The sequence below is a fragment of the Accipiter gentilis genome, chromosome 10 (assembly GCF_929443795.1).
Source record: "Accipiter gentilis chromosome 10, bAccGen1.1, whole genome shotgun sequence".
Taxonomy (NCBI): domain Eukaryota; kingdom Metazoa; phylum Chordata; class Aves; order Accipitriformes; family Accipitridae; genus Astur; species Astur gentilis.
This window is the reverse complement of record NC_064889.1, coordinates 40,103,459-40,131,016: the sequence shown is the minus strand read 5'-3', so window position 1 is coordinate 40,131,016 and position 27,558 is coordinate 40,103,459. Positions and strand designations below refer to the sequence as shown.

Here is a 27,558-nt window from a genome sequence, read left to right as displayed (position 1 = left end):
TCTCCGCCCGCCTTCCCGGCGGCGGTTGGCGGTGACGGGCACTGACGCGGCCTTCCGGCGCGGCGCCATGTCGGGGCGCGCAGCGGAGCCGCCGCCGGACGCCACCCTCCGCCGTTGGGAACGGTAACGGCGCGGCGCGCCCTGCGCATGCGCGGGAGGGGCTCTGTAGGGTGGGGGGGGGGGCGGGCTGGCCGTGAGGTAGCCATGGCAACCGTGCTCGGCCGGGCCTGGTATGGCGGGGTGGTAGGCCCGGCGGGCTTCACCCCTTCTCTCCCGCTCGCTAGCGGGCCAGCCGCGGCGGGGTCCCCTTGCCGGGGATCCCCTTCACCCCCGGGCCTAACGTGGGACAAACACAGAGTGAGGGGAGGTGAATCCCCCGGCTCCCCTTTCTGGAGAAAGCAGAGGGGTTTCTGCGTCCCCACAAGCTATGGGGTCCCTCGAGAAGAGCTCCCCCCCACCCCCCCTCCCGCCGGTGCTCTGCCCCCGCAGCTGGGTCGGTGGGCTCCTCCTGGGCCTGCAGGGGCACAGCCTGAGCGCGGTTCGGTTTGTGGTGACCGGGATGGAGCAGGGCCTCGGTGCAGGATGAGGCCTGGAGCCAAGGAGGAAGGGTCACCCTTTTGACTGCAGCTGTGTGGTCTTTCTCTAGAGAGCAGGCCCAGTTAAAAGCCAACGTGGTTGAGGAGGACACCGAGGAGTGGCAGAAAGATTCAAGTTTTGCAGGACTGGAAAGAGTGGGAGGTGTGGATTTATCTTATATCAAAGGAGATGACACCAGTGCTTGCGCTTCCCTGGTCGTTCTCAGCTACCCAGCTCTTGAGGTAACGGCAAGTGAACAACTTCACTCCCTAGGGTTGTGTCCGGGTGTGCAAGAACGCAAGGGTTTTAACAGAAAACTTACGTAAAGGCCATTATCTACTCTGCCTCTGTCTCACAGGACATCAGTACGTTATCACATGTATGTTCAACAAAGTCTCCAGCTGTACGCTTTGCAAGAAAGATAAACAGGAAAAAAAAAGTGTAAGGATTTAGTCAGAAGTTTAGGAAGATGTGATGCAAACTACTCCTAATTGTGAGAGGTTTGTAAGATTACTGGGAACTTAAAAGGCGTTGAGAGAGATGTTTAGTATGCATTCAAGTTAGTTGGTAAATCAGAAAAATACTGTGATGAGGCGTAGTCCATGGTCAGCCACAGAAGTCTCTAATTGCTTTACGTGTATATAAAAAATAATCTGTCTCAGCCACTACCCAGAAGGAGACAAAATCAGTGCCGATCAACAGAGGAAATTAAAGTATTTGTAGCACTCAAACAGCAGATGTCTTGTTTGTGAGTTCTTGCTGGGAATCAACTAATAATACGGGATGTAATACATAAAAGCCTTCTCAAAACCGCCGTGAATCCTATACCCCCCAGTCATTTTACTTGAATTAATAAAGATTTTTGGCCTCTTTCCCAGCTTTCAAAATGATATAAAAATTATCTTTAACTATAAAACCTAGAACAAGCAGAAAAATAAAGTTTGATACTGGCTGCTGGGATTTTTATGAACTGAATCTCAAATCCTGCCTTGATTCTTGACTTGCCCTGTGTGAACGCTTTTTTTGGCCTGTCTTACACGATTTCTTTTGGCTTATCCCTGTATAGAGACAGACACCCTTTGATAATGTTCTGACTGGGTGAACTTAGAGGTCCCCCACTGTCTATTTGAATAGCTGCCCCGATTTTGTTTCAAGGACTTGACTCTCAAGCAGGGTATGGTAGGTGATGTCCAGCTGCCTTCTGTCAGCAGTTCATTATCCATCCCCTTCTCTAATTGAGTGACAGAATGACACAACCCAATGGCCTTAGCTTTGTAGGAGAGATCCAGAAGCAGATTATTTTAAAAAAGATGAGAGTAGGGGACATAAACCAGAGGAGATGCCTCTGAAACAGTCAGGAACTAACCAGCAAAGTCCTGGAGGTCTTTGTCTCTGCACTGTCCCACTGCTCCCAGGTGCTGTACGAGGATTGCCGGATGGTGGCTGTGAGTGCCCCGTACGTGGCAGGATTCTTAGCCTTCCGAGAGGTCCCTTTCCTGGTGGAAGCTGTTCAGAGACTTCAGCAGGAGGAGCCCAAGCTCAAACCTCAGGTATGGCATATTTCTTTGTCCTGAGTTGAGATGTCATGAGGGTGCGGAGTACTGCTGAAAGGTGTTCTACCCACTCCTGAGACCACGCTGTCTGGCTGTTTTCCACTGGCAGGTGGAAAGTGTGGTGTCAGAGTTGTAGTGAAGCATCTATTGCCCTTTCCTTAGGGATGAGAGATGCTAAGCTAAGAACAGCCAGGCCTCTCTTGATAATGGGAGTCCCATTCTGTGTGCAGCACCAGTGAAGAGTGCTGCCAGCCACTAAGAGCTCATGCTGGTGATCATAAAGAGTCAGGTGTAGACAGCACCGCAGGAAGACCCTTATAGAGAAAAGTAAAAGGACTGAGATAGACTTCTCCTTCCTCACGGTGCCAGCGTCACTGTTTGCCTGTTCGAGTGTCTCTCAGCGCATAGGAAGTAACATTTCTTTTTTGGCTTTTTCAGGTACTTCTTGTAGATGGGAATGGCCTGCTCCATCCCAGAGGTAGGACTTTACTGGAGAAACAGTGCTCTCCAGGGTCCCTGTGCTGCTGCTTGAGATTCCTGTTCTCTGGTGTTCTGCAGTTACAGTGACTCGTTGTTGGCAGGATTTGGTGTGGCCTGTCACCTCGGAGTCCTGACGGATCTACCATGCATTGGAGTGGCCAAGAACCTCCTGCAGGTGGATGGCTTGGTCAGGAATGAGCTGCACAGAGAGCAGGTTAGGCCAGGCTGGGAATTTATTTCCACTCTTCAATATCCCAAGAGAATTGGGACAGCCACATACAACTACTTCCTAACCAACTGACCTTGTGTGTGTTTATCCCTAGATTCGTTCCCTGCAGAGGGAAGGAGATACGTTCCCACTGATTGGCACGTCAGGGAGAGTCCTGGGCATGGTAAGCTGCGGGAAGTTTCCTATTTGCTTGGCCATCGAGTCTTCCAGCTTTGTGTAGCTGGGAGCACTAGAGCATGGTGTCTCTCTAGTGGGACTGTCTCGGTGATATTAGTTCAGGAAAACACAGTGTGAACAGGTGATCAGTAACACTGCTTTCCCCTTTCTGTGGGCTCAGACATTTGTAGAAAGAATTGATACTTCAGGTGTTGGATATATTCACATCCATGGCTATGGCATCTGAGATGCCATGCTCCAGCACCCCTGTTTGTGAACCACAGTTAAGGAGAAGTGCCAATTCTGTAGCAGCTTACCAGAATGCAGTACGGGAGCCTCTGACTCAGAAGGGTGCTGCACAGGAAATGGGCAGATGTAAGAAACTTCCTGCATCTGGTGTTATTTCAACATAGCCTGCATTAGCAAGTCTCTGTCTGTTTCCCACAGCAGCATGAGGCATATGGGGAAGGGCCACAGGGGTCCAAACAGTCCCTATGAGGAGATACTGGGAGGTAGAAGAGGTTCAAGAAGGCTGGGAATTGCCAAATGCAGAGCCACCATCCCACCTTCTGAAGGCAACTGGCTAGCTTATAATTCATCTGCCACTCTGTATTTGTTAAAATAAGCCTCTTAAGTATTTGATCTTTCTTGTTTCTGAATGCACAGGTCCTGCGTAGCTACAACAACAGCTCTAAGCCGCTTTATATCTCTGTGGGTCACAGGGTGTGCCTGGAGACAGCTGTGCGCCTAGTCAAGTCCTGCTGCAGGTACCGGATCCCGGAGCCCATCCGTCAGGTACAAAAGCAGGGGAGCTGAGGAAGGGGAAGGCAGGCCTGGAGTAGGGAAGCAGGCAAGCAGGCAGCAGAGGGGAACTGTGGATGCTAAGCCTATGGCAATGTTTCAGAGCCTCGCTTTGCCACCCGTCTGCAACTGACAGTTCTGCAGCTGGCACCCTTCTTGCTGGCCTGTTCTCCCCAGCCTGTTGTGGTGGTGTTTATGTGGTAGCTAACTGATCCTTCCTTCTTCCTTGCTTGTTCTTGTGATACAGTGCCTGGAAGCACACAAAGCCCTTATGCAGACCCAGCGTGACTGACTTCTTGGTTCCACTCTGCAGGCAACTTCTGTGATGCTGATGTTAATACAGAGGAGCTGGAAATGCAGTTTTCCTGGGCACTCTGAGCCTAGCACAGACTGCAGTGCTGCTCCTCTGGGCTTTTTCCTGCTACTGCACTCCGCAAGGAGCTGCAGGCTCTGGGGCGGCAGCCAGCCAGTAGGTGACAGCACTGGATCACTGTCAGTGAACAGCAGCTGCCACCAAGGCTCAGCTTCAGACTAATTAAATCACAGCAGGCCTTGAGGAAAGGATCTGGAGAAGTATAAAGCCTCTGGGACTTCTAGGCTGACAAGTGTTTCCTTCCTCTCAGGGTCACCCTGTTGTTAGTGGCTCAGGCAGGCCAGACCCAGCGACTGCCCAGGGAGCAGGGCCCATTCAGATGTCTGTGTTTGTAACGTTGCCCTGGAACATGCCGTTCGCATTGCTACACCGCCGTTCTTGTCAGGTGTCTGGCTACCTTTGCTCTGCAGCTCCTCAGAGCAGCTAAGGTGATCCTGCTGAGGGCTGTTACGCAGTCTCTGCACACAGGAGCTTCTCATTGGTACTGCAGTGTTTTCTGAAAACAGAGTCTCGAGTCTATAGTTATAAACCAGACAAAAACCTAACGCCTTGGAGCAAAACAAACCTTGAAGTGTCCATACCAGAACTGGAGTTTCTGATCTCATAAACCACTACCTGCCAGACGGGAGTAGGCTGATAGATCTTCTTATGTAATCTCTTCCAGCAAGGGACAGATGCCTCCGCAGAGCTCTGAGCTAGCTCTGCAGTTCGGCATGTTCAGAGGAAAGGGGAAAAGCATTCCCTTTGGAAACAAGAAGGTGACTTGGAGCTTTTCATCACCCTCATTTCATTTCCAGCTATCTCCAGTTTCTGTCTATGCTCTAAGACTCTTCCAGTTCTCTAACTACGACCTTTATTTAAGGTGATGGAATGAATTGTTGTCACTTTCCTTACAGAGAGATTAAAAATCCAAAAAGGAGTGTGTTTACTGTAGAGGTAGAGGAATGGCAGGAGATGAGGACACTTAAACCTTTCTATGGGACTTCTCCCTGTCACAGTTCCTCTGTGTGGTGACTTCCACAGATCTTGACACAAGGCAGTGCTGGAAGCCTCAGCTCTTGAGCACCTAAAGCTGGAGTTAGGAGGTGGAAGGCTGTGGGGAGTCCTGCTGTGGATGACTTCCTTGCCCTTTTTGCTATGGCATGTCCCCAGGACAAGCTTGCAGACCTGATGGGTGATGTGGTTATGGCTTTCCCAGTGCCTTGAAAGACTTCTGGATCATTAGCTCCTAGTTTGTAAGTTCTGGTAGCCCTAGAATTATAATGCTCTTAAGAAAGCTCAGCTGCCCATGCCTTCTTGAGGCTGTGTTTATGGCTTGTATGAAGGCAGTACTATGCTGCAGCATGGGTAGTGCTATGTAACTGTTGTGGGAACTTAAACCTATTTTCCTAGAAGTACAGCTGGCAGGTCTGTATAGGGTATGTTGTGCTTGGGCATGCAACACTATCTAGGCAGTGATCAGAAACAGTTTGATTTGCATTCAGCCCACAATGTGGTCATGCTGCCAAAGGAACTGTGGCTGTGATGCAGGTGAGAGAAGTGATCTTTCAGAGAAAGCAGGGGGAAGTTCATTATCACCTACAATCAGTATTTACATCTCACTTAGTCCTTATTCCATGTTTAAGCGCAAGGCCAATCCGGGAGAATTTACTTGCATGGGCGTGATCTCTCTACCCAGCCAGTTTGTGAGATTTTGAGGCTCTTCTGCAGAGGGTTGGTCATTTGGAGCTACCCAGACAGTGATTGAGGTAGGCAGGAACTGTCATCCCAGAATAATAAGCAAAGCATTCAAACTGAGTGGCCCTGGAACAATACCAAGCCCTCCTGAGAGCAACTGCCCTTGCCTACTTCTGGCAGAGGTCAGAACCCCTCTCCAGTGTTTGCCCACGCTCCAAGCCTGCTCAGACCCAGGATCCCCACGCACAGCAGGGAAACAGAAGCTTTTAACACTCTCCAGCTGACAAGGATTGCACTGGGACTGATTCTTCTGCTCTCGCTGTTTCAGGTTCCTGGTTGGCTGCACACCAGCCTCCAGCTCACTTGATGATCCTTTTAGCTCCAGCTGGCATCTTGCCCAGTGGTTCCTGCTGGCTCAGGATGTGGCTGATGGGACAGCCTGATGTTGCTCCAGCCCACCAAGAAGGACAGAAGTAGGCCTGCCCAGGGCTGTGAATTTCTGCAGGTCACTTCATGTGAAATATTAAACACTTGCCCTTAGGAGAACTGAGAAATAAGCCGTCATCCCTCTCCTCTGTGTGAGTAGCTCCTGCTGCGCAGCAGGGAAATCAGTAACTGATATCCTGAAACTCTTAACTCCCTTCAGAGGTATCCCTCACTGCAAGCTTGCTGGGTGCACAGGGATCACCACTGCCCCTCACAAAATAGGCAAAGCAACAATTCCAGACCCTAATGCCAGCACTAGTCCCTGCTGAAAATAGAAACAATCTGTGAGGATTATTACAGGACAGTTATCCATCTTATTGATTAGCCTCTTGGTTAATACGCTGGGTTAAGCTGTCTCTCAGCACTGTGTTAGGAGTGAGGACTGGCTAGTAACTTGCCACCTAATCAAGCATTAGCTTATGTTATCAGCAGAAGGTGGCTGGGCTTTTTTTCCCCCAGGAAAATAGTTTGCATATGTGACTCTTGCTGCCTTGGTCTCCCAGTAGGGACTCTATTGAACAACCTCCTTCCCTTGTTATAAAATACATCACGTAATCTCTTATCCTGAAGAGTGATCAAAGTTATTTGTCAGTTCAGTTACGAAACTGTCCAATTACAGAGAGAAAGGAAAAAAATCTCCCAAACAAACCACCCCTTACATAACTTTTTCATTCTCAAGCTTGCAGAATCATTAAGCAGTTGTGGAGCTGCATTTCCAGCAGTAAGCAGGCAGAGCCTCCACCTGAGAGGTCTGACTAGGAGTGGCAGGGATGGAGGGGTGGTGGGGAGCTTCTTGAGGTGTGGGAGAGATACTTCAGAAGTAGAACAGTGATGAGAGTAGCAAATGCTTCAAGGACAGCCACTGGGGATGCGTTAACCCACTTTATTAGCATGATCATCATATGCTGTGAAGCTTTTCCAGCTGGGAAGTTCACATACTGCTTTTTTAAGCGGAGAGAGACACTCTGCCTTTGAGGTGGGGCACAGCAGCTGTTCTAAAATGTCATGGCGTAGCAGTGTTTTTGAGAAAGGAAGTTTCTAAAAAAGAAACTTTGAGGGAATGTAAAAATCAACTGCCAATTCTCGAAGTTGTCCAAGAGCCCAGGATCTGCGTGCTTGTGATAGCATCTAAGAGTCTTCTGCTAGTATGGTGCAGCATTGGAAAGCTGAACAATAATACTTCTGGAGGACAAGAACATCCAGTAAATGTCCAGCAACACTTTCTTGCAGCTCTTGGGATTTCCATTGGTGTTCTTGCCCCACTCTGACCACGTACTATCCTGCATTGCTGGTAAGACACACCAATCTCATTTTCCTGGTGAGCTCAGGAGGGCTCATGTCACAGGAGAGTATATCAGAAGAGGAAGGGAGGAACTGGACATTTGCATGAGTATGGGTTTGATGAGGTTTGGTGATGGCTCCAAGCTCAGTTTCAGATGAGGAGGGCAGTAACCCATGAATTTGGTAGACTCTCAACATTACTCCTTTTGATTTTGGTACTGGAAAGCAGAGCCCAGGGCATGCATACGTCCTGGTGTTGTCTTCCATGGCAGCTTTGCCTTTGGATTCATGAGGTAGGACAGTGTAAAAGGTGTGTCAGTCACTTGCCTTGCAACTGCTGCCAAGAAGCGATAGAGCCAAGGATGTGCTTATGTCTTGTCTCTGTTTGCTTTTAGTGGATGTTTTTACCTGCTTTAGCTGCATAATTACCATCACACAGCCAGCCCATCAGGCACATAGGCAGGATGAGCCAAGCTCTTGCCTAGGGAAAAGGATATGCAGCAGACGAGTGGTGTGCTTCTCCATCTGTTGCTGCATCATACAACTGCTGGAACAGAGGAAGGAAAGGGACGGGTACAAGAATGGGCAATGCCAGCTTCTCTCTTTTCATCCCATGTCCTGTTGAGAACTCGCCTGCTGGATTGCCATATTCCCAAACTTTACAGCCCTCTCCATAGCCCTGTTCCACCTCTCAATTTATAGTTTCCTGTGGAGGGCAGAGTCCCATTTCTCAGCTGATGAGTGACCAGAAGAGCTAATCCTTTGGGAGCATCACAGCTATAAAGACCATGAATGATCTTGGAGTGCTGTGAGCCTGAAGGCTGCAGCCTATACCTGCTTGCAATGCCAGTGGGAATCCCTCTCAGCATAGTCCTGGGACACAGCTTCTGTTTCACTGAGTATACAGTGAAGATTGTTGCAGGAGAGTCCATGGGGCATTCTGCTGCTCTGGGACAAGTCAATAAAATGCTCCAGTAGTTCCCCACCTTCTGAGAAGGGATCTATGAGCCACTGTCTCATGCTAAATTGCCTTGCAATGCTGCAGAGATCTGCCTTCACATCCATATAGTTTTGGCACTCCCAGCAGCTTTCTGGGGGTCAGGGGACATACTGCTTCTGTATATCAGTACAGGCTGAAGGATTTTGCTAGCTCTGAGCAAAAGGGATGAAGAAGATCTCAATAAATAGAAGGGTGGGCAGGGTCCTGGGTTGAAGGGGAGTAATTTGTTTTGGGGACCTTTATCTCTGAGCGTTTTGCTGATGCACAGGAACTCCTCAGCACTACAGAGACCTGCGTGCGATCCCTTTACAGAGTGAGGGTGGTGGAGCAACTTCCGTTGGTTCAAGGGGAGAGCTGGTTTACTTTTTGGAATATCTGCTCTTGAAGGAAGGAAGACTTACCCTGCCCTGAAGTTTCTAACAAGTCTATTCCATTTCTCATCAGACAGTGATGAGCTATTGCTGGGGAAGGCCTGTGAAGGAGCTTAGCTGCTCATTACACTTTTCTGCATTGCATTTGGAGGTGTCTATATGTGGAAGAAGTCATTTGGGTCAGCTTTAAGGATGAAAGCACTAGAGCACTCTCAGACTCCCAAGTCTCTTCCAGTCTGGCTCTGCTGCCAGGGTTCATCAAAGAAGAGTTGCAGTTCTGGTGTAGAGATAAGGCACAATGGAAAAGCAGTCCATCACCTCAGCAGCTCTCCTTTTGCCAGTGAACACTGCTACTTACTAAGCCTCTGGAAATCCTTGCTGGCCTGTCACATCCCTGGATGATGATGAGCAGCCATTCAGTGTAGGTGGAAGATGAGGGATTCCAGCTGGGTCAGTGCTTGCTGCAAGAAGGCTCACTGCACACAGTGTGTGCTTGGAAGCCTGTGCTAGTTCATCCTCTGGGTCTCGTAGGGGCCCTTGGTGAAGGCTGGTTGCACTCAGCTGCAGCTGGGATTTGCTGAGGAAGGCCAGTCTGGGTCCTACTTTGGCAGTTCATCCTGCCGTGCTTGGGGTAGGTCAGGGCTGAGCAGACCTTAGGCACTGGCTGGCAGGAGCTATCTGTGCCCAATGTCTCATCTCCTTACTCCTATGAGAAGTAAAGGGGCAAACAGCAAGGGTTCAGCCAATGTCATTTCTGCTTCTGAAATGGACTGTACTCCAGTAAGTCTGTTTGGTCCAGGACCTTCTGTTTCTTCATTTTAAGTCTTCATTCTCCCAAGCAGCTTGCAGTGAGGCACAGAAACCAAACAAGGGAAGAAACATGCAGTTTCTTCTTTGCAACACAGTCATACAAGAGCTATTTGTGATGTACTGACATCAGGGTGTGCAGGGACATACTGAGATAACAAAGGGGAAGCACCAAGCAGGCTGATCAATCCATTTTCACTCATTTTCCTCCTTAATTCCAGGCTGATATTAGATCGAGGGAGTATATTCGGACACAGCTGTGTTCACCACTGGAGGTCATCTCTTCTGAGCCAGAGAGGTAGGTGTGTGGGCAGTCCAAGCAACTGCCTCTCCAAAGGGGATCTGCTCATGTAATGATCTTCAGTAATGGCATTAAAGGGACAGATGGGGTAACAAGGTGAGCTCAAGTGACATCAGGACGTATGCTGCCTCCATAAAAGGTGATTTCTGGTGATTGTAGCCATGCTACTTCACACGTTTCTTCTGCAGAGCACCGTGTCCTAGGCTGGGGAAGGTCGTTGGGGATTTGGTCTGTTTCCGGCACCTGCAATAAGCAAAGCACTAACGCCCACAGGTGTGACATGAGGGTGAACAGAAATATCCTGCAGGGAGCTGGTTTCTGCCCCCAGAAAGCAAGGGGAGGGTCAGACTCCCCCACTCTTACATAATGTAGGCTAGCGGCTGCTCTGTTTATCTGTGTAAATCCATAGCAAGTCAACTGAGGCACAGGAGTTCCTTCTGTTGGGGCTACGCTGCCTCTTCAGCATGGTTCACGAGAGTTTGTTGTTGGATTCCCTCAGACCCACACCAGTACCGGGCTGTACAGACACCAGATAGCGCTGCCTGAAGAGCTGCTTGGGGATGAATGAATGAAATGTGTCAGGACTCAAAGCCCACTCTGCTCTGAGGGTCCTGATGGACCAGAACGAGTGAGGGTAGCCAGTGGTAATAGTGAGGGATTACTTAACGCTGACTGAGGTACCTCTTGTGGATTCCTTAGGACACTTGGATGGTGCAACTGGTCATGCTCAGCTCAGCTCCTCTATTCTTTGAGTCATGTAGCCAGAAGCAAAAGAAGGGGCTTTCGCTGCTCTTGTAGTGGCAGTTGCACAGCGTGGCCAGGCCATGGGTGTAGCCCTGTGCAGTGCGAGGCTGGGTGTCCCGTTTGTGCTGGAGCTTCATCTCTTAACACCTCTAACACCTTCCTGCCATGGCAGATGCTGAAGCTTACGCAAAGGCCAGCTAGTTTGGAGGTCTGTGCAACAGAAAAAACAAACTCATTCCATTTATGGCCATATATCTCAAAACCCATGTATCTGAGCCCCTTATTAACCAAGTGACATAGTTATTTGGTCTTCTTGGTTTCTACTTTTTAAGTCTGTGACCCTTCCTTGTTTTTGTTCCTAGCAGAAAAGAGGAGGCTGAACTGGATGATTAGTCTGATGCCAGAAGAAACTGCAGAGCTCCTCTTCACTGGATCCTCTCCTCCAGCAAGACTGTGGTTCTGTCGAGTGCAACAGCCGAGTGCCACCCCAGGGGAGAGCAGTGCCAGGCTGTGTCAGTCAGGACAAGGCCAGCCACTGCGTGTGGTTCCGGTGGGCAGGCAGACCGGCTTCTGTTCTAAGATAATGTTTAGAGCATATTTCTCAGGGTTGATTTTTAAGCATTGTAAAAATATTTGTGTAAGCAAATGTACATTTGTTAAGTTTGCAACAACTTCCCTGAGTACCTGGGCAATTGCGGGAGGTGATATACAAAGAGATGCTGAGGGACTTAGTTCCAGAGCTGGCCTTTGGCTCCACCACGCCTCTGTGGCACAGAGACTTCCGTTCTCGTCATTTTTGGAACAGCTTCCACCTAGTCCCTGCAGCCTGTACTTTCACATTCACTTTGCACATCTCCGGGGAACAGAAGGCCAGTATGCAGCTCCGGCTGGTCCTGACAGACGGGCAGAGGACGCTGTGTTTCAGGTGGGCGTGTGACTCACGAGGGAGGGGATGGAGCCAACAGTCTGCTGTGGATTTTGGAAGAGGCTTGGAGGTCTGAGCTCCAGTACCTGAGAAGCTTTCTGTCTGTTTGGTGTCAGTGGCTTCTGCATGGCTGCTGCCTTGGTGCCATGCAGCAGTGACCAGACCTTGGTGGCTGTGTGCTGGTCGTTATCTGTGCTGGGGTACATGGTGCTCTGGTGTTGCTGGTCTTGATGGGAACTTGCTCTGCATTGCTGCTGAAGAACGATTCAGATGGAAGGGCATTATGGTACCCAGACTTGCTGGGTGTTACTGTCGCCCTCTGTCCAGTGACTGAGGCAGGGGGCTCATGGTGCAGACCAGCTCTTCCTAAAGGAAAGATCATCTTAGGGGAAAGGAGAATTTCCCACCAAGGAGAATGGGGAGGGAGGTCCTTCCTAATACACAAATTGGTCAGGATGGCCAGATCCCAGGCTTGAGTTTTTGCAGTCTGAGTGGACTGGGAGCACTCGTGCCAGGTCAGGAGGAAGCTCTCTGTGCCCAGTATGCTTGGACCAACACCCATCAGTTAAGCCACGTCTGAAGCTTTGCTTTAGCAGCAGAGCACAGAACAATCCGTTTCTATCCCTGAATCAATACAGTGAGTCTTGTCCAGTTTGCAGGGCTAAAGCTTTTCCTGCAAAGGTGTGGGTTCCTCCTTGTATTTGGCAGGTTATTCGTGACCATTTCCGAAGAAAATTGGAGCAGATGCGCGAGTTCTCGAACACAGCCAAAACTCTGGCGTGTTGATTTAAAAAAACATGGCTCTGTAAGATTCCAGCCTGAAGAGGAAAAAAGGATGTTTTCCTGGTATTGGAGAGGGGTGCTCAGGGTCACGACTCTTGTGGTCTGTTTTAAATGCTGCCAAGCACTTTTGCATAAATTTATCTTACAGCTGTTGTTGCTCTTGCCACCATCTCGGTCCTGGTGCTGCTTTGGGTATAGAGGACATTCAGCCCCTTTCACATGTCTGTGCTACATCTGTTAGATCTGGAGTCTGGGGTGGTTCCTCCTTCAGCGCTACACCCTGAAACCCAGGTGGGAAAAAGGGAGGAAGCAACAAACTTGGCTCCCTCAGGGCCCGTTTGGGGAGCTTTGTTGGGCTGGTCCTTGGGAGTGTTGAGGGGGACAGGTGCTGACAGGGTGCTTCCCAAAAAAACCTTGCTGATTGATGTGTTTTAAAAGACAAAGCCAGAAGCAGCTGCAGTTTTCAAACCCCATCAAGGAGCCTGCCATCTCCTGGGAAGCCTGAAAGCTGTTTTCACATGGGAGTTTGTTATGTGGGTGGACAGGGACCGGGAAGGGAAAAAACGTCGCAGTGAAAGCGTGCTCCTTTGATCGCGGTGATGTGTGTGGGATCAGAGGGGCTGCCTGGCAGGCCAGGGGAAGAGGAAGTGTTTGGTTTTGCGTCTGATGTTGGCTTTGGCAGGGGACAGGGCTGCAGGAGGCTGGTGGGCAGCCCTCCCTGGCCGAGGGAATGCTAGGGCAGCCTTCTCGCCTCGCTCCCAATGCCATGGCCACAGCACCTCTTCAGATGCTGCCCTGTCCCCTGTCTTGACGGAACAGCGTGGAAGTGGAGCCTCCTAAAAAGCAACCCCACAACTGTGCTGACTGCCAGCTTGAGAAACCAGTGAAACATCCAAATGCCGTGGGAACAACCTTCCCCGCTGCTGCCGCTTCCCTCATCCACTATGAAGACACCCAGAGCCGTCCAGAGAGCAGTGGGAGCTCAAGGCCTTGCAGGTGGCCAGGCCAGCTGCTCTGCTAGCCCAGCCAAAATGCCGCTTCCCAACTCCCAGGTGTGGTGGGGAGGGGACCCTGGTAATGACCCACAGCTGGAGTGGATGGCAGAGAGAGCTGCCGCAGCCTGGACACCCTTGTGAGGGAGGAGAATTAATCTTGTAATTAGCAGCAGTGACCCACTCCCCCTGCAACAGGAAACTCAAATCTGGCTTAACGAGGAGGGGCTTGCTGTGCAGAGCTGTCTGCAAAGGAAGGTCTGCTGGGGTGGGAACCCCCACACCCCCTAAAACCACCTCCTGTGCTCCCTGCCTCAGCACATGGGTGGGTGCCTTCAGCTCTGAGCACAAACACCCTCTGTTCCCTTTCTGCCAAAACTATTGGACTGGGGGTGAGCCTTGCAGGACCCCCCTAAATTGTAGGGGCAGGGTTATTAACTAGTAAGTTCTTACTGGGAGGAGTGGGTCCGGGACCTTTCCCAGCTGTTCCCAGGAGCCATGGGACTGCTGTCAGCAGCAAATGGTTCATCCATTTCTCATTCCAACCACACATGAAGCAGCAACTTCACTAAACCACGGGGACAGAGTCTTCTAAAGCCTGTCACAAATTTAGGCACAAATGACATGCTGTGGGCAGGGGACAGCTGTTTCTTAGATCTTACGGGCAGAACACCAGAGAAATTCATTCTTTTTTTTTGCTGGTTACCTTGGCCCAGGGAGCAGCCAGCCTGTGCTGGGGTGCCACAGGACCAGCCCAGGCTCATCTCAAATTTTGGGTTACACCGGTCCTGCTGCAAATGTATCTCGGTGGTCCTGAAGCACCTCGTTTGGTTCAGCTGTGCCAGAGGAGGGGTCTGTCAGGGAGCAGAGCAGCTCATGCTCTGGGCATTGCCCTGCTAGGAAAGGGGTTTCCTCAGCAGATGGGTCTGTAGCTCCTCCTGACCTGGCTGTGCAGCTGAAGTGGGTGAGTGTCTGCGGTTTTAAGCTCTTCTGATATATTGGTGTTTTGGTGTGCTTCTGCTTGGTGTTTGACCATGAGAGGGTTGGGGTGTGGTGGTCGGTAGAAGTTCTGCAGGAAAAGATGTGAGCTGGGCTATGTTGAGCCCATTTTCTGAATGGGAATGTGAGGCTCGTGCTGTTCTGGGTCTACAGCTGGGGGTTGTCTTCTGCTGGGCTCTGGGCTTTTTGGTACATGTAAGGCCTGTGCATTCACCCTGCGAGAGAGCTGGGTCTGGTAACGCTGCTGTCTTGAGCTGTATGCTGCAGCCTGCCTCGCTGCAGGTGAAATGCCTCTGCCCAGAGGGGTGAAGTGGGAAAAAAGCTAACATAAAAAAAAAGAAAAGATAACAATATTGCTATGCACTGTTTCCCCCGGCATCACTGCCGCTGCTTCCCTCTGCGTGAACTGACGTGTTTCTGCACTCTTCTTATTCTGAGTGCAGGTAGACTCCTGAGATCAGATGATTTTGGATGAAAGTCACCTTTATAGGGTTCAGATGGAGGAGGGGTGTTGCCTTGCTGGTGAGACCTTGCAGCCCCAGTGGAGCTGAGGGCTCTGTTCTGCTTGGGTTTAGTATTTATACTGCGTGATGCTCTCTCAGCTGCCAAAACCTGGGGAGGCGGTTAAACAAACGGACTAATCTCTGTGTTTGGTGTCTACTTGTGGCTCTCTGAACACAATAAGGGATTAACTTGGTCTTTATCTAATTGGCTTATAAACTAGGGAAGGGAAAATCGCTTTGTAATGCATGAAACCTCCTCTTAATGGAAACTCGGAGACTAGTGCCTGAGTGTCCTTCCTAAGTAAACTTAGGCACATCTCTTTCTTTTTAACTCTCGGTTTACTGGAAATTAGTTTTTCCGGGTGTTAATATTTGTTCTCTGGTTCCCAACAACTTACTGCTGACTTGTTAGAAAGCCTTCCCTTTTGTTATCACCAAGGATACTTTCCTCTTTAATGTTTCTATCTGTGATTGTTCAGGAGTCTCTGAACGGGTCTCATGGCTTGGTAACTCCTCAGTGCTGCTGGTGCACAAACCAAAGGGGAGGAAGATGGAGAGATGAAGGGAGAAGATCGAATCCTCTCTTGTGGCTGTGGTAGGGGCTCTGTAAAAAAGAAAGGATTGCTAAGATAGTTCTTCAGCTTCTCACTACAGTGAAATAGTGTACTGTAGCACAATCCTTGCCCCTCTGCAGTGTGCCTGCAGGATGGATTGAGGCTGACTACCTTTGATTAAACTAATCTGCCACCTCTGCTGCCTTATCATTCAGCTGGTGCTGCCAGGTGGGGCTGGGCTGTAGCACTAGCATCCTCCCACTCTGCTCTGGGTGGCTGCTCCATAGCCTGCACTGTTGGGATAATGCTGTGTGGGTTTGGATTTCCTGACTCCCTGCTGTGCTTTCCATAAGAGATGTGGCACCCAGACAGCTCTGCAAAATGATTCCTGCTGGAGTCGTGTTGGGGGTGTGGAGCGTGCCTAATACCTCCCCTGCGTGAGAACACGCTGCTGGGAGGGGATGTGTGAGGAGGAAAGCTTTAAAGAACTGCCTGTTCTTGGGAATGCTTGGATCTGCCTGGCCTGTGCAGCCTCCCATGCACGGCATCTGCGTGCGGGGCACGTGGCCGGGTGGCTTTCTGAGCCACAACAGTGAGGAGAGGGCTGCGTGTCCCCCCCGGGCTCCCCAGTCGCTGCCCCGCAGCCAGCTCCTTCCTCCAGGAAGCTGGTAATTAAAGCAGGAACCATTTCTTGGCTTCACTGGTGGGGAGGCTGGAGGGAGTCACTCATCCTGCTGAGATGCACATGTTGGAGAGCCCTTTCTGGCTGTCATGCCTTAGGCTCATCAACAGACACAGCCTGTGCTGGCTTAATTAAACCTGAGCTGCCCCATGTGGAGCCTCCTTACTGCAAGAGCTTGGCTACTGCAGGTCAGGCTCAGCCCTGCACGCGGTCAGAGGCAGATCAAAGGCCGCTTAAGAGCGTCTCCATGCAAACCTGAGCTGACATAAGGAAACAAACCCATTCCCCTTCTGAACCTGGTATTGGTGCCACCCTTCCAGATAGGAGCTTCTCACCCGCCTCCTGAGAGCTCTTACGGCCACTTGTTTTACAGCTTTGTTTGTCCTCTGAGGATGTGAAAGGAGATGGAAGATTTGTGCCAGTCAAATGCTGAATAATTTGTTCTGCTAGAGATTCTCCAGATCTGCTTCCCCTACATTTTTTGTGGATACCTAGAGGTTGGAAAGGAAGTTCTCTGCACATGCGCTGCTTATCTGGGGTCCCTTGATAAGGGAAAGAAGATGCTTTAGGATGCAAGTCTGTTTCTTCTCTGATTATTGAGGGATTCTAGATGAGCAACTCAGTCACAGATGTCTAAAGCTGGGTGAGATGAATTCCCACCTCCGTGTCTGGAGCTTGTGGTAGGCTAGATGTTGCCTGTGCAGTTTGTATTGCAAAGACTGAGCTCTGGTGACTGGTGAAGGTTTGTATTTTGGGACGTTCTTGCTGAGGACAGGGGAAAGTGGTTTTGTTGGGATTTCCCACCTCCCTGCCCCTAATTCTCATTCCTCTTCCCTTTTGACTCGTGCTACTCAGGTAGATTTAGGAGGGGCTGTTTCCCTCGTGCTTCCCCAAACCAAGTCCATCTGTAGACTGGTAGCATCAAGCCATCATCTGGGCGCAGCATGCACCCACAAGCAGCTGAGCTTCCCCTCCCGTGTTCCCAGTGCGTTCGGCTTGCATTGAACTGGTTGGGGCAGCTGTGTGCCGTTGGCTCTGTCCCTTCTGCTCTGCTCAGAGCAGGGAGGCTGTTCCCCAGCTTTGGGCCCCAATGTCTGGCTGCAAACAGGCATTTTTGGTGTCGGTCCTCTCGGGGACAGCTGAGCCCCGTCAGGGCATCCAGAAGCGTCTTGTGCCTTGGATGCAACGGTTGGTGCTACAAGACAGTGCCTGTGTGTGCAGAGGGCACTGGTGAGGCTGGGAAGCATCGCTGTCCCTTGCGGTTGTCTCCTTTTGTCCTATCAATAGTTCTCCACCCCAACCACTCTTCCCTTTGTTGGTCTCAGTTGATCCTCTCTAATACTGAGGCAGATGCCTCTTACCAGAGTCCTGCCAGCCCCTTGGCTTTATTTTAAGGCCATATTAATAAAAAGCAAATGAGTGGAATTTCTCTTGACATCCAAATTAATAGCAAATGAGATAATTATGAGCTGTGTCATTAGGGTGATGGAGCAGCTTGTACAGGGCTCAGCCCAAAAAAAGACAGCAGATCTGCAGTGCGCACGCAGATCTCTCCTTTCTGGGGGCAGGGGCCGCGTCCCCCCACCCCGAGAGGTGACTGGGGAGGGGGAAGCCTGGAAGGTGAGGGTGGGAGGCAGGGGATGCGTGAGCTCTTGGGCAGATGAGAGTGAAGACCTGATTTCTTTGTGGCACCTGCTCTTCTAGACCCAGGGCCAACAGTACCTGCCTGCGTGGAGGGGAGCTGGCTGACGGGGGCTGTGAGCCTCGGTGGGCAGAGGTAGAGCCTTGCCCGGGCAGATCGACCCAAGCAGCAGGCGGCTGTACTGGGCTCGGGACCACCGGCTGCCCCGCACAGGAGAGTGAGAGGGGCTGGGGCACGCGAGAAGGTGCCCATCCCATCTCCTGGGCTACTGGCTGGATTTATCGGGGGCCAAAGAGCCATCGGTGCTGAGGAGGCAGGGCAGTGAGCCTCTTCCTGCAGCACCTGGGCTCAAGGAGGAGGATGGGGTGGTGAAACAGAAGGTGAAGTGGGGCTGGCTGCTCTCCTGGGGGCGCAGCCCCCCGGGGCCCTGCACATGGATGCTCTGCAGGGCCCCGCACGTGCCGGCTTCCTTCAACAAGGGCGTGCTCAGAGTGCCTCTGTCCCCGTTCTGGAGGCCTGATCAGCTTTAAAAACAAAAAATAAAGGCTGTAAAATCAGCCTGTAATTAATTCTTGGTTTAGTTCCCAACGCAAGGGCTTGATGCAGAATGTTTCCTTAGGAACGTGCTTTTTCTTGCTTTTCTTGGACTCGCTGCTTGGCTTGTTGTACCTCAGCCTGCAAACCCCCAGCTGTTCACACTCTGCTGCTGGTGCTTATGAGCTAGTGCATTGATTTTTTTTTTTTTAATGTTATATTTATTGAGCACTCCTGAGAACCTTGTGCATGGGAGGCCCCTGGTGAACGCAGGGACTCCTGCCTCGCGCCCTGCCTGACGTAGGTGGCTCTGCTGGGGGGACGAGCATCTCCTGGCTGATGTTTTGACGGGAGCTGTTCCTCTTGTGTGGAAACGTCTCCCGTTTGTGTGCTGATTAGGAGGATGTGATTAACCAGGCCAGTGGCATGTCTGGAGGGAGGGCTACATGCCTGCGATGACAGGCGCGGGAAGGAGATGAAAGGGAGGAGCGGTGGTGTTGTGAGCCAGCTTTGCTCCTGTGTCATCGCTTGAAAGAGAAAAGTCCGTCTTCTTCACGAAGAGCATTATTGCCTGCTAATAAAATATCAAACAAATTCTTAAGAGAGTGTTTAGGATCTGAAAGCCTGTGATAAATCTGGTAGCCTTAACTTGCTCAAAACTATGGTGGGCAGCAATGTGATTAAAGCTCTCTGATTAACAGACATACCTTGTTTGTAATGAGTCCGATTGGGAGGGTTTGGGAAATCCAGCTGGCGTATAACAAGGTTACTCCAACAAATTACTTGGATATCAATTAGTTTGCTAGGTAAATGTCACCTGGTTTCTCTTTGTTTGCAGTAAACTGGTATCCAATTAATTTGACGTGGTTATTGCTTGTGACTGACACCACTGAGGCCGCTACAGCTTCAGGGGCAGGCGGGGAAGGGGCAGGCGGTGGGACAGGGCAGCGCTGGCAGTGGCTGGGCTCTACCCCACCTGTGGGGCAGCATCAGGGCCAGGGAAATCCCAGTCCCCTGAGGATAACACCACAGCCTCTCCTGGTGCTCCCGCTGAACCGAGTCCCCCTCCGTAGCCCGGGGGTGGGCACCGGGGCTCGAAGCCCCATGGTCAGGCTGGTCTGCGAAACCGTCCCTGCAGCTGGCCGGAGCCTCCTCTCTCCTTCCAACTGGAGGTGGATAAATTTCGTTTTGCTGAAAAGAGCTTCCCTCCACCGTGCCACTTGCTGTTCTCCTGCCTCCTACCCCAGGATCTGCCAAGCTGCGCTTGGAGTGTGTGGTTGCAGCGCCTGGAGCAAGGGAAGCGGCAGAGGATGCGAAAGCTGCTCCCTAAATCACACAAGCAGTTGGGTAAAAGAGGGCAGAGCTGCAGCGGGAGTGTGTGGGGAACAGTGCCCCCAGTCCAGCCCTTGGGAAGGGTCCTAGATATGGGGTGTGTGACAGCTCTGCGAGGTGGATGGGGCTAAGGAAGGGTCGAGGCTGCAGCATCAGGGCTGAGGACTTGCAGCTGGGGTGGCCAAGCATTGTGTAGAGGGGCTGTGGGCACATCTGGCTCTGGAGAGCTCTCCTGCTGTCGGAGGGAGCCCGGAGATGAGCCAGGCAGCCCCAGCCATCCCTGGGGATCTGGCAGCTCAGCACCCCCAGGATGAGCTGCAAGAGCTGGCTCCCGGGGCTGGGTACGAGCAGGCAGTGCTGTGCCGGGGATGCTGGTGCTGGGGACTCCTCTCCCAGCCCTGGATGCCTCCACGGAGCTCATGAATATTAACGACACACACATATGGGTGATGGATCTGGGGAGGGAGAAGAAAGGAGCAGAAAGCATTGCCAATTGTGAAGCACAACCCGTCCCAAATCTAACATCGGTGCAAGAAACCAACCCAGTCTCTGTGCATAGGATGGTGCTGGGGGGGGGCTGGATAATAAAGGCTGGTGTGAGCTGGGGGCTCTGGGCTCTGCTGGGGAGTTGGGGTCCTGCTTCCCTTTCGGGAGGGAATAAATCAGCATAGCTGTGTCCCCTTGGGTGTTTGACCACCCTGTCGGGGTATGGGGGTGAGGGGCCGGGTGGGCAGGAGGGTGTGGGGGTATCTGAGGGGGGAGGCTGCAGGTCTCTGGCTTTCATAAGCACTGAGTGGTGCGATGGAGACTTGGATCTCTCCTCCCTGGCAGGAGGGGATTGCAGGGTGATCCAGGCCTTTGCATCCCTCCTTTGCTTTCAGCCAGCCGGGCCGGGGGCGGCCGCTGGCATGGAGCTGCCCTATGGCATCTCTGACTTGCACAAGAGCCTCGCCAGGATAATAAATGTTAAAATCTGCTGCAGGCTATCACTGACCCCGTTTCCAGCATCGCCGTGGATCTCGTCATCTGTTGCTTACAGCCTGGGTGCGGATGGGCTGACAGGGAGCTAAGTGTGGGAGAGGGTGCATGGGGACCCCCGGGCTGTGCCCCACCCCCCCCAGTACCCCCAGCCCTGGGTGGCATGGGGACCCACACTGCCCTGGGCTGGGTGTGCTGGGGCAGCACAGGATGGGCTGTGACCCTGCTGCAGCCCATCCCTCCATGGGATGAGCCTCCTGTGCCCAAGCCAGGGCAAAGAAGATACTTGGGGTCCAGCTCAGCTTCGCTCCCCGCAGATTTCCGCTAAGCAGAAAACAAATGCTAATTACATGGCATAATTAGTGAGGTGCTGCATCTATTTTTAATCAGCTTTGGAAGATAGATGCTTCCTTCTGCTCTGTGCTCACCGGCAGCCTCTCCCAGGGTGGAGCGGTGCTTAGTCAGGGACCCTCTGGTGGGAAATCGGTTGCTATTCCCCTCTGCACCCCTGGGACGGGGCTGGGATCCCTCCTGGGCTCCCCAGCCAGAGGAGCACCCCCCCCCCCCCCCCCAACTCCTCGGTGGAGTCTGAGCTCCTGCTGAGATCCCAGCTCCTCTGTAATCCATCAGGGATGGATGGAAGGGATGGAGGAAATCAGCTCAGCTCTGTCAAGGTGGCGTTCAACAGCAGCTGGGAAAATCACAGGAGGAGGAGCCCAGGAAAAGGTTGCAAAAATATTCTGAGAAGGCAAGATGGGGGGAGAGGGGGCAGCGCAGGTTTCTCAGCAGCTCTGTGCCCTCAGTGCGGGTGCGATGGGGTCTCCCTGCTGCTGGGGGATGCCTGGTGTCAGCCCTGGCTGGGGAAGGGTTGCTTCAGAGAGAGCTGTGGGGTGCAAAAAGCAAACTTTGCTCTGAAACTTTTAGCAGAGAGATGCAAAGTGCCGCTTAAAGCGGACAAATATGTCTGCTGCAGCCGTGGGGGGGTCCCAGTCCTGCAGGTTGTGGCACCAGTGAGGTTGTGACATACACGGCCAAAAGTGATGTGTAAGAGGGGGGATGTTTGCAGGACGCCCTGGAGAGCAGAATTTTCCTCCTGCAGCTGGCAGCCGGGGAGGCAGCAGCTTGGAAAGATCCAGAATTATCAGGATTCTTCCAAAATTGCTTTAAAACTAACCCTCGGGGTGGGATGCAGCAGGGCTGGCAGGGAGCTGCTGCTGTAAAGGATTGATCCTTCCACCGGGCCTGGGGGCCGCCTGCAGCTCATCCCTCTGCAGAGACCCTGCTGAGCCGAGTGTGCCAATATTGTGAGTCAGGGGACAAGGAGACTTAATTGTCTTCAGCCAACAGGACTGAAGGGTAAATACGTCATTTAACTAATTGAAGGGCTGCACAGAAATGGGCTAATGGCTGGGAGGTGAATCTAGATCTCTTTGGGGCCCTGGGGTAGGTGTATGCAGGATTTGGACCACCAGCAATCTGGTAGGTCCACGTAGGATGGGGATGGGGCAGGTTACCCGGTGGGAGCCGTCCGCCTGCCGTGCCACTGGCAGCTGAGCCAGGCCCCAGTACACAAGGTATTCCCAGAGCCCAAGCTGCCGGAGACGATCCGTTTGGTGAGCAGTGCCGGTGTGTCCCCATTTCAATCATCCCATGCAAACAGCCCTCCCCGACCTCCCCGCTCTGTCCTTGCCCATCCCGCCTCCGCCAGCCACGCACTCGGAGCTGCCGGGATCACGGCTTCCTCCCTTCTGCTGCTCAAAACGATTTCCCTCCCGAGCTGTACCGAGTGCTGCTGCTAACCCATTACCGTAGGACAACAGCACTGCCCTTTCCTGGTGTTTACCCACTAGGCATCTCCCCAGCTCCATCAGCTGGGCTGCGGCGCAGGGACAGCCCGATCTGCCTCCCAGCAGGACGGAGGCAGCGGGCTCGGGGTCTGTGACCGGGGTGGTCCCAGCTCTCTGCACGTGCCGGCACGTGGGAACATCGTGATGCTCGTGCAGCAAAACCTCCCCACGGGTGTGTGTGTCCCCACAGCCTCACCCTGCCAGGGTCCGTGCTTGCCGCCGCCTCGTCCCTGCATTGCTGGAGGAGGCTCTGCCGGGTCTTGCAAAGATGGCGAGTGGCAGCGTCGGGGCTTTTCACCGCTCTTGTGACCGAGGGGGCTCTGGTTTAAGGGGGGTACTGGTGCGGTGGGAGCGAGTGAGATGTGCAGGACTGGAGGGCTGGGGGGGCTTGAGGGGGGGCCGTGCCTTGGAGCTTGCTGGTGCATCCCATAGAAGTGCTCTGGGCTCATGTGTCCAAAGCTGCTGCGGGGTCCAGGGGCTGCAGAGGTGCTGCAGGACGTCTGCAGGGCTCTCTGCCCCTCACCAAGGCTCCTGAACACCTCACGGGTTTGAATAAATCCTGCAGCCACCAAGAGCCTAATTAAACTGCAGAATCTGGGTTACCGAAGGGAGCCTGTTTTATTGATTCACCTGCTGCAAGCCCCGTCGGACCCCCAGGGCCCGGGGAGCAGAGCGAGCCCCCGCTCCTCTTCTCCCTTGCCTCTACTGACCCAGTTTCTTTGCGAGGAGGCTGCAAAGGGGCTGGTGCTCATCAGACACCCGCCGCTCCAGGCTGCTGCTCTTAATTTAACCGTGGCTGAGCATGTGAAATGGTGTTTGCTCTTCCAGTGCCGTTTGGGCAAAGGCAGCTTTGTACCGGGGAGGGGGTGTCCGTGGGGATGGGCTGCTGTCCCGCTGGGGTGGCCATCGCTCAGGGGTGTTCGGTGTGAGATCCCCGAGTTGGTCGTGCCGGCTGTGGCTATGGCAGCGCAGAGATTGGCAGGAGCTCGCAGCCTGAGCGTTTGGAGACCTTGGGGAGGTTTTGCAGCCTGGCTGAGGTCTGCCGTGGCTGCGGCAGGAGCCACGGCTGGCTCGCTCGGGGATCTCGGAGCTGTTGTCTTGGGGGAGATTTTTCATGTTACAGATTCATTACTTCTGCTGTAGGAACAGTCTCTACGAGGTCCTGGAAAAGGATGATGTCTGGCCAGAGGCTTGTCTCGCTGCGCTAAACAGGTTTCGTGTTCCTCCGGTCCCGCGGCGCAGGAAGGACGGGCTGGGGCTGCGATCCGTGCCTGCCCACGGGCACCAGCCAGGGCATCTCTGGCTCCGCTTCAGCGGGGCCCTGGCCAGTTCTGGTTGGGTTTCCCAGGGGCAGGAGGGGCTCAAGGAAGCCCCTTCCTCAGCTGTGCTGGCAAGGATGCCCGGGCAGTGCCGCGGCGAGGAGGTGCGGGGAGACGGTGCTTTGCCAGCAAAGGCTCCTGAGTGGCATTTGAGGGACGCTCTGTCGCAGTCGTGACTCACCCCTGTGACCGGAACGGTCTGTCGGCCTTGATTTTGTGCCCGGGGTCGCGTCCAGCTGCCTGCAGTGACCCAGCTGGTCCCCGTACTCCCGCAGCAGCGGCAGGGCTTGGCCGGCTGCGGCACCCGCAGCCCTGGGTGCCCTGTGGCTCCGGGACCCCGCTCCTCCCCCTGCCCTCTTGCTGCAGGGGACCCTGGGGCGGGGGGGGGGACCGATGTCTTCCCTCCTCAAGTCGGGAAATCCTCCCAGCCCTGCCTGCTGTCCCGAAGCGCGGTATTTGGCTGCCTGCCTCCCCGCGCTCTTCTTCCTCCCGTGCTTCGCCGATGCCGCCTGCGAGTCGCTCGCTCGGAGCCGCGTCCTTCGGGGAGCCCGGCCTGGGGTTTGGCAGCCCCGTCCGCAGCAGGGAGCCTCGGCAAGAAGCCGCAGCGGTGCTCGGTGCTGGCTGAGCTCCTCGGCCCCACGCTTGCTGCTTGGGGTGCTGAGGTGCAGGTTGGAGCTGCTGCCCGAGCCCCCAGCGCCGCAGGGCTCCCTGGCCTTGGGAAGGATGGTGCCGACGCTCCGAACCCCATCCAGGAGCCGTGCTAGGGAGGGAGAGGATGCTTCAGCCTGTACGCCCCTCTTCCCCCCCCACCCCATCACCTCCAATTTTTGTGGAATGAAGACAAAGAGGGTTTTCTGTAGGCATGTGCCAACGTTTCTACCGCTTTTCTGACGCAGCCCTGCCCAGGCTCAGAGCTGAGCCCCCCTCGCTGCTCCTGGGGGCTCTGCCCGCTGCGCACCGGCTCCCTGCTCCGTGTCTCATGCATATTTAATCTGGGTCTCATGGAGCCATGTGCTCCCGGCACGCCAGCGCAGGCCAGGGATACGGCATGACACGCTCGCTACTAATTAATCTAACGGCATGTTATTAAGTGCCTACCATGCCTTTGGCACTGCATAATAATGATGCTCTGGGATGTTTCTGGACCGGTGCTGCAGACAGCTTTGCTTGCAGGCAGCCGTTCCCCTCCGGGGTGGGGGGGCTGTGCGTGCCCCCAGGCCCTCCTGCTCAGGGCAGGGATGCGGGAGAGGCCGTCTCGGGATACGCTGTCTCTCTGGTTTTCATGGGCGTTTTGCTGTAAAATACAGCCGATTTAATTTTTCATCTAGCCCATCACCTCCTCTCACCTCTTGAAAGCCCTTGGTGGAGCTGACCTGTGCCCGAGGAGTGGGGAGAAAAGGATGGGCAACGGGGTGCAAAACGCCCGCGCGCGAGAGTGGTTTCTTTTCCGTGTGAGTCTCCAGCGAGAAGTCGGATCAGAGCTGTAAATCCCAGCTGTATCCTGCCCTTAAGAACTCTCCCTCGCCCCCGTCAATATTTCTGAGCCATCTCCCGAGTCGTGGGGCCTGTCCTCACGCAGCCCAAGATCTCCATCTGCTCCGCTGCTCTAAAAGCCTCCTGGATTTAGCGCGCTCGGCGCTGGTGCGGGTAACGCTCTCCCTTATCCCTGTGCTTGCAGGGGATGCTAGGCTGGCTGTCACCAGCATCAGCGAGGCAGAGCTGGTGCCGGTGAACGGCTTTCAGCCCCGAGCAGCAGTTTCTGGTTGCAGGGTGAGGTGTCAGGATTGGTGAGGCTTATTGATGGGCCTGTGCTGCTCATCCCCTCTCGCAGGATCCTCCCTCCCTCCCTCCCTGCCCGCCACGGGAGCCGGCGTTGCTGCAGTGGCAGGAGCGCTGGGACGCGCAGGTCGCACGCCCGGAGCTGCTGCCGTGTGCCGAGCTGCCCCGGGAGGGACGGGCAGGGATGGTCCTGGGGCTGCTCTGCACCTCTTCGCGCTGCCTGAAATGGCTGTACGCGTGAGGGCAGGCACGGGGGGTTCCGTACCCAGAGATTTCCGTGGGGCTGAGAGGCAGACCAAGGGTCCCCTCGCAGCCTCGGGGAGCCCGGGAGGTTTGGTACCTCCTCTCTTGATGCAGAAGTCTCGGCTCCTCCAGCTCCAGCCCCCTCAACCGTCACCCACATCCCACCTTGCTCTCGCCAGCAGCCTCCCACCCGCTCTGCCCCTGCCGTGCTGCTGCCGCCCGCCTCGGGGAGCGAGACAGCCCCGCTTTAATCACGGTGATGTTTTCCTGCTACCAGCAGAAAAAAAAAAAAAAAAAAAAAAAAAAAAGGCGGCCCGTTAGTGTAATTTTTTTATTGCAGTTTAAATCGTAGTGCAGCACAAGCCTCCAGCTGGGGGTATCGTTTCCCTCTCCTGCGGTAGCGGGTGGGCACGGTAGTTTTGTCTTGGCACCTGGGATGGCTGAGCGTAGCTGAGAGGACGGCTGTCCCGGCGGGCAGGGCCCCGCTCGGAGCTGGGACAGGACTGGGGTGGGCTGGCGGTGGCTGAGAACAATGCAGGAGCTGCCACCCCGTTCCCTGGGTAAAAATAGCATTCCCCTTGCAAAGATGTAGGCTGTTCCCAGTGACACGAAACCACACAGCCTGTCCTTGGAGCAGCTGGTTTTCAGGGGCGGGGGGGAAGGGGATGGGATCTGCATCGCTGGGGAGGGCTGAGCTCTGATCCGAGGGCTGGGGAGGAGAGCTGCCTGGGGAAGGGGGGGGTGTGGTGGGGGTTTTCTGGCTGGAGCTCTGCAATCTTGGTGCCTTTGTAAGGCTGTCAAGATGCTGATCTAAAGCACTTCTAGACCTGGGGGGGGGATCTGGGGAATCGGGGAGGGGGAAACTCTCGGTTGCACGGTTCTCTTCAGCACCCCTTCTGTGTCCTCTGGCACCGCGCCCCTGCTTTAATTCCTGTGCCTGCGTTGGTCCCCATCCTGCCCACCTACGAGCCTTGGCTGAGGCTCCCTTGGCAGCCCATCTGTGCCTTCTCTCTAATCACCTGCAAGAGTGACTGATGAGTGGCATGTTACACTCAGCCCGTCTCCTGCGGGACTCAGTAAATTGCCCTAAACCAGTTTTGATGTATCATTCTACCACTTGCCCACAGAGGATTCCTGATCCTGACTGTCCTCTGCCCAGGGTACCCAGCGCTTGGAATTCTGCCTCTGTGGCTGGCAGCACGGGAAAACACACCGGGTCCCCAGACCTCAGACCTGCAGTTTGGCTTGAAGCATCCTCCCTCTCTCCCTCGCGCTGTGGGCCGTATTATGATGTATTACGACTCGAGACATCCTGGAAAGGACCTGGAGCAGTCACAGGAGTGAACCCTCCTAAGGAAAAGAGGCTTTATGAGGGTGGCAGGCGCTGGGTGAAGGAGAGGGGCCCTGGCGTGGCTGTTCTCCAGCAGCTGGGGATGCGGGAGGTGGCCGGTGACCGCTCCGGGATGCCGTTAGCAGAGGCTGCTGTTGGCTGTAGAGGTTGCTTGGGAAGATGCAGCACAAGCGGCCGCGGGACCCTCGCCGTGGCCCTTGCCAGCCCCCGGGAGCCGAGACCCCCCCGGCCACAAGCGTGGCAGCAGCGAGGGCTCTGCT

The 27,558-nt window shown here is 53.8% G+C and overlaps 2 protein-coding genes across 4 annotated transcripts in view; both read left to right on the top strand.

The window, feature by feature from the left end:
• The first annotated feature begins 16 nt into the window (after positions 1 to 16).
• On the top strand, positions 17 to 11,308 carry ENDOV (endonuclease V). Of its 3 annotated transcripts, none has more exons than XM_049813125.1 (9): positions 17 to 123; positions 647 to 818; positions 1,992 to 2,126; positions 2,568 to 2,607; positions 2,711 to 2,823; positions 2,933 to 3,001; positions 3,661 to 3,789; positions 10,012 to 10,088; positions 11,198 to 11,308. In XM_049813125.1, exons 1-9 carry the CDS (start codon positions 68 to 70, stop codon positions 11,226 to 11,228), a joined length of 822 nt encoding a protein of 273 aa, XP_049669082.1. In that variant the 5' UTR covers positions 17 to 67; the 3' UTR covers positions 11,229 to 11,308. The 3 variants fall into 3 exon arrangements, with proteins under 3 accessions (XP_049669082.1, XP_049669083.1, XP_049669084.1); XM_049813126.1 differs by having other exon boundaries at positions 11,201 to 11,300; XM_049813127.1 differs by lacking the exon at positions 10,012 to 10,088 and having other exon boundaries at positions 11,201 to 11,267.
• Positions 11,221 to 27,558, top strand: part of RPTOR (regulatory associated protein of MTOR complex 1) — a 200,657-nt gene continuing 184,319 nt past the window's right edge. The window contains exon 1 of the mRNA XM_049813115.1: positions 11,221 to 11,760. Within this exon, the coding sequence (XP_049669072.1) occupies positions 11,221 to 11,760 (540 nt within the window). The remainder of the gene's footprint in view (positions 11,761 to 27,558) is intronic.

Bases quoted from the DNA above. Each gene is read 5' to 3' on its own strand.
- ENDOV (XM_049813125.1), top strand. From the start codon at position 68: ATGTCGGGGCGCGCAGCGGAGCCGCCGCCGGACGCCACCCTCCGCCGT. The intron at 3,002-3,660 runs GTAAGCTGCGGG...CTGAATGCACAG, and splicing joins CAGGGAGAGTCCTGGGCATG to GTCCTGCGTAGCTACAACAA. The intron at 3,790-10,011 runs GTACAAAAGCAG...CCTTAATTCCAG, and splicing joins TCCCGGAGCCCATCCGTCAG to GCTGATATTAGATCGAGGGA.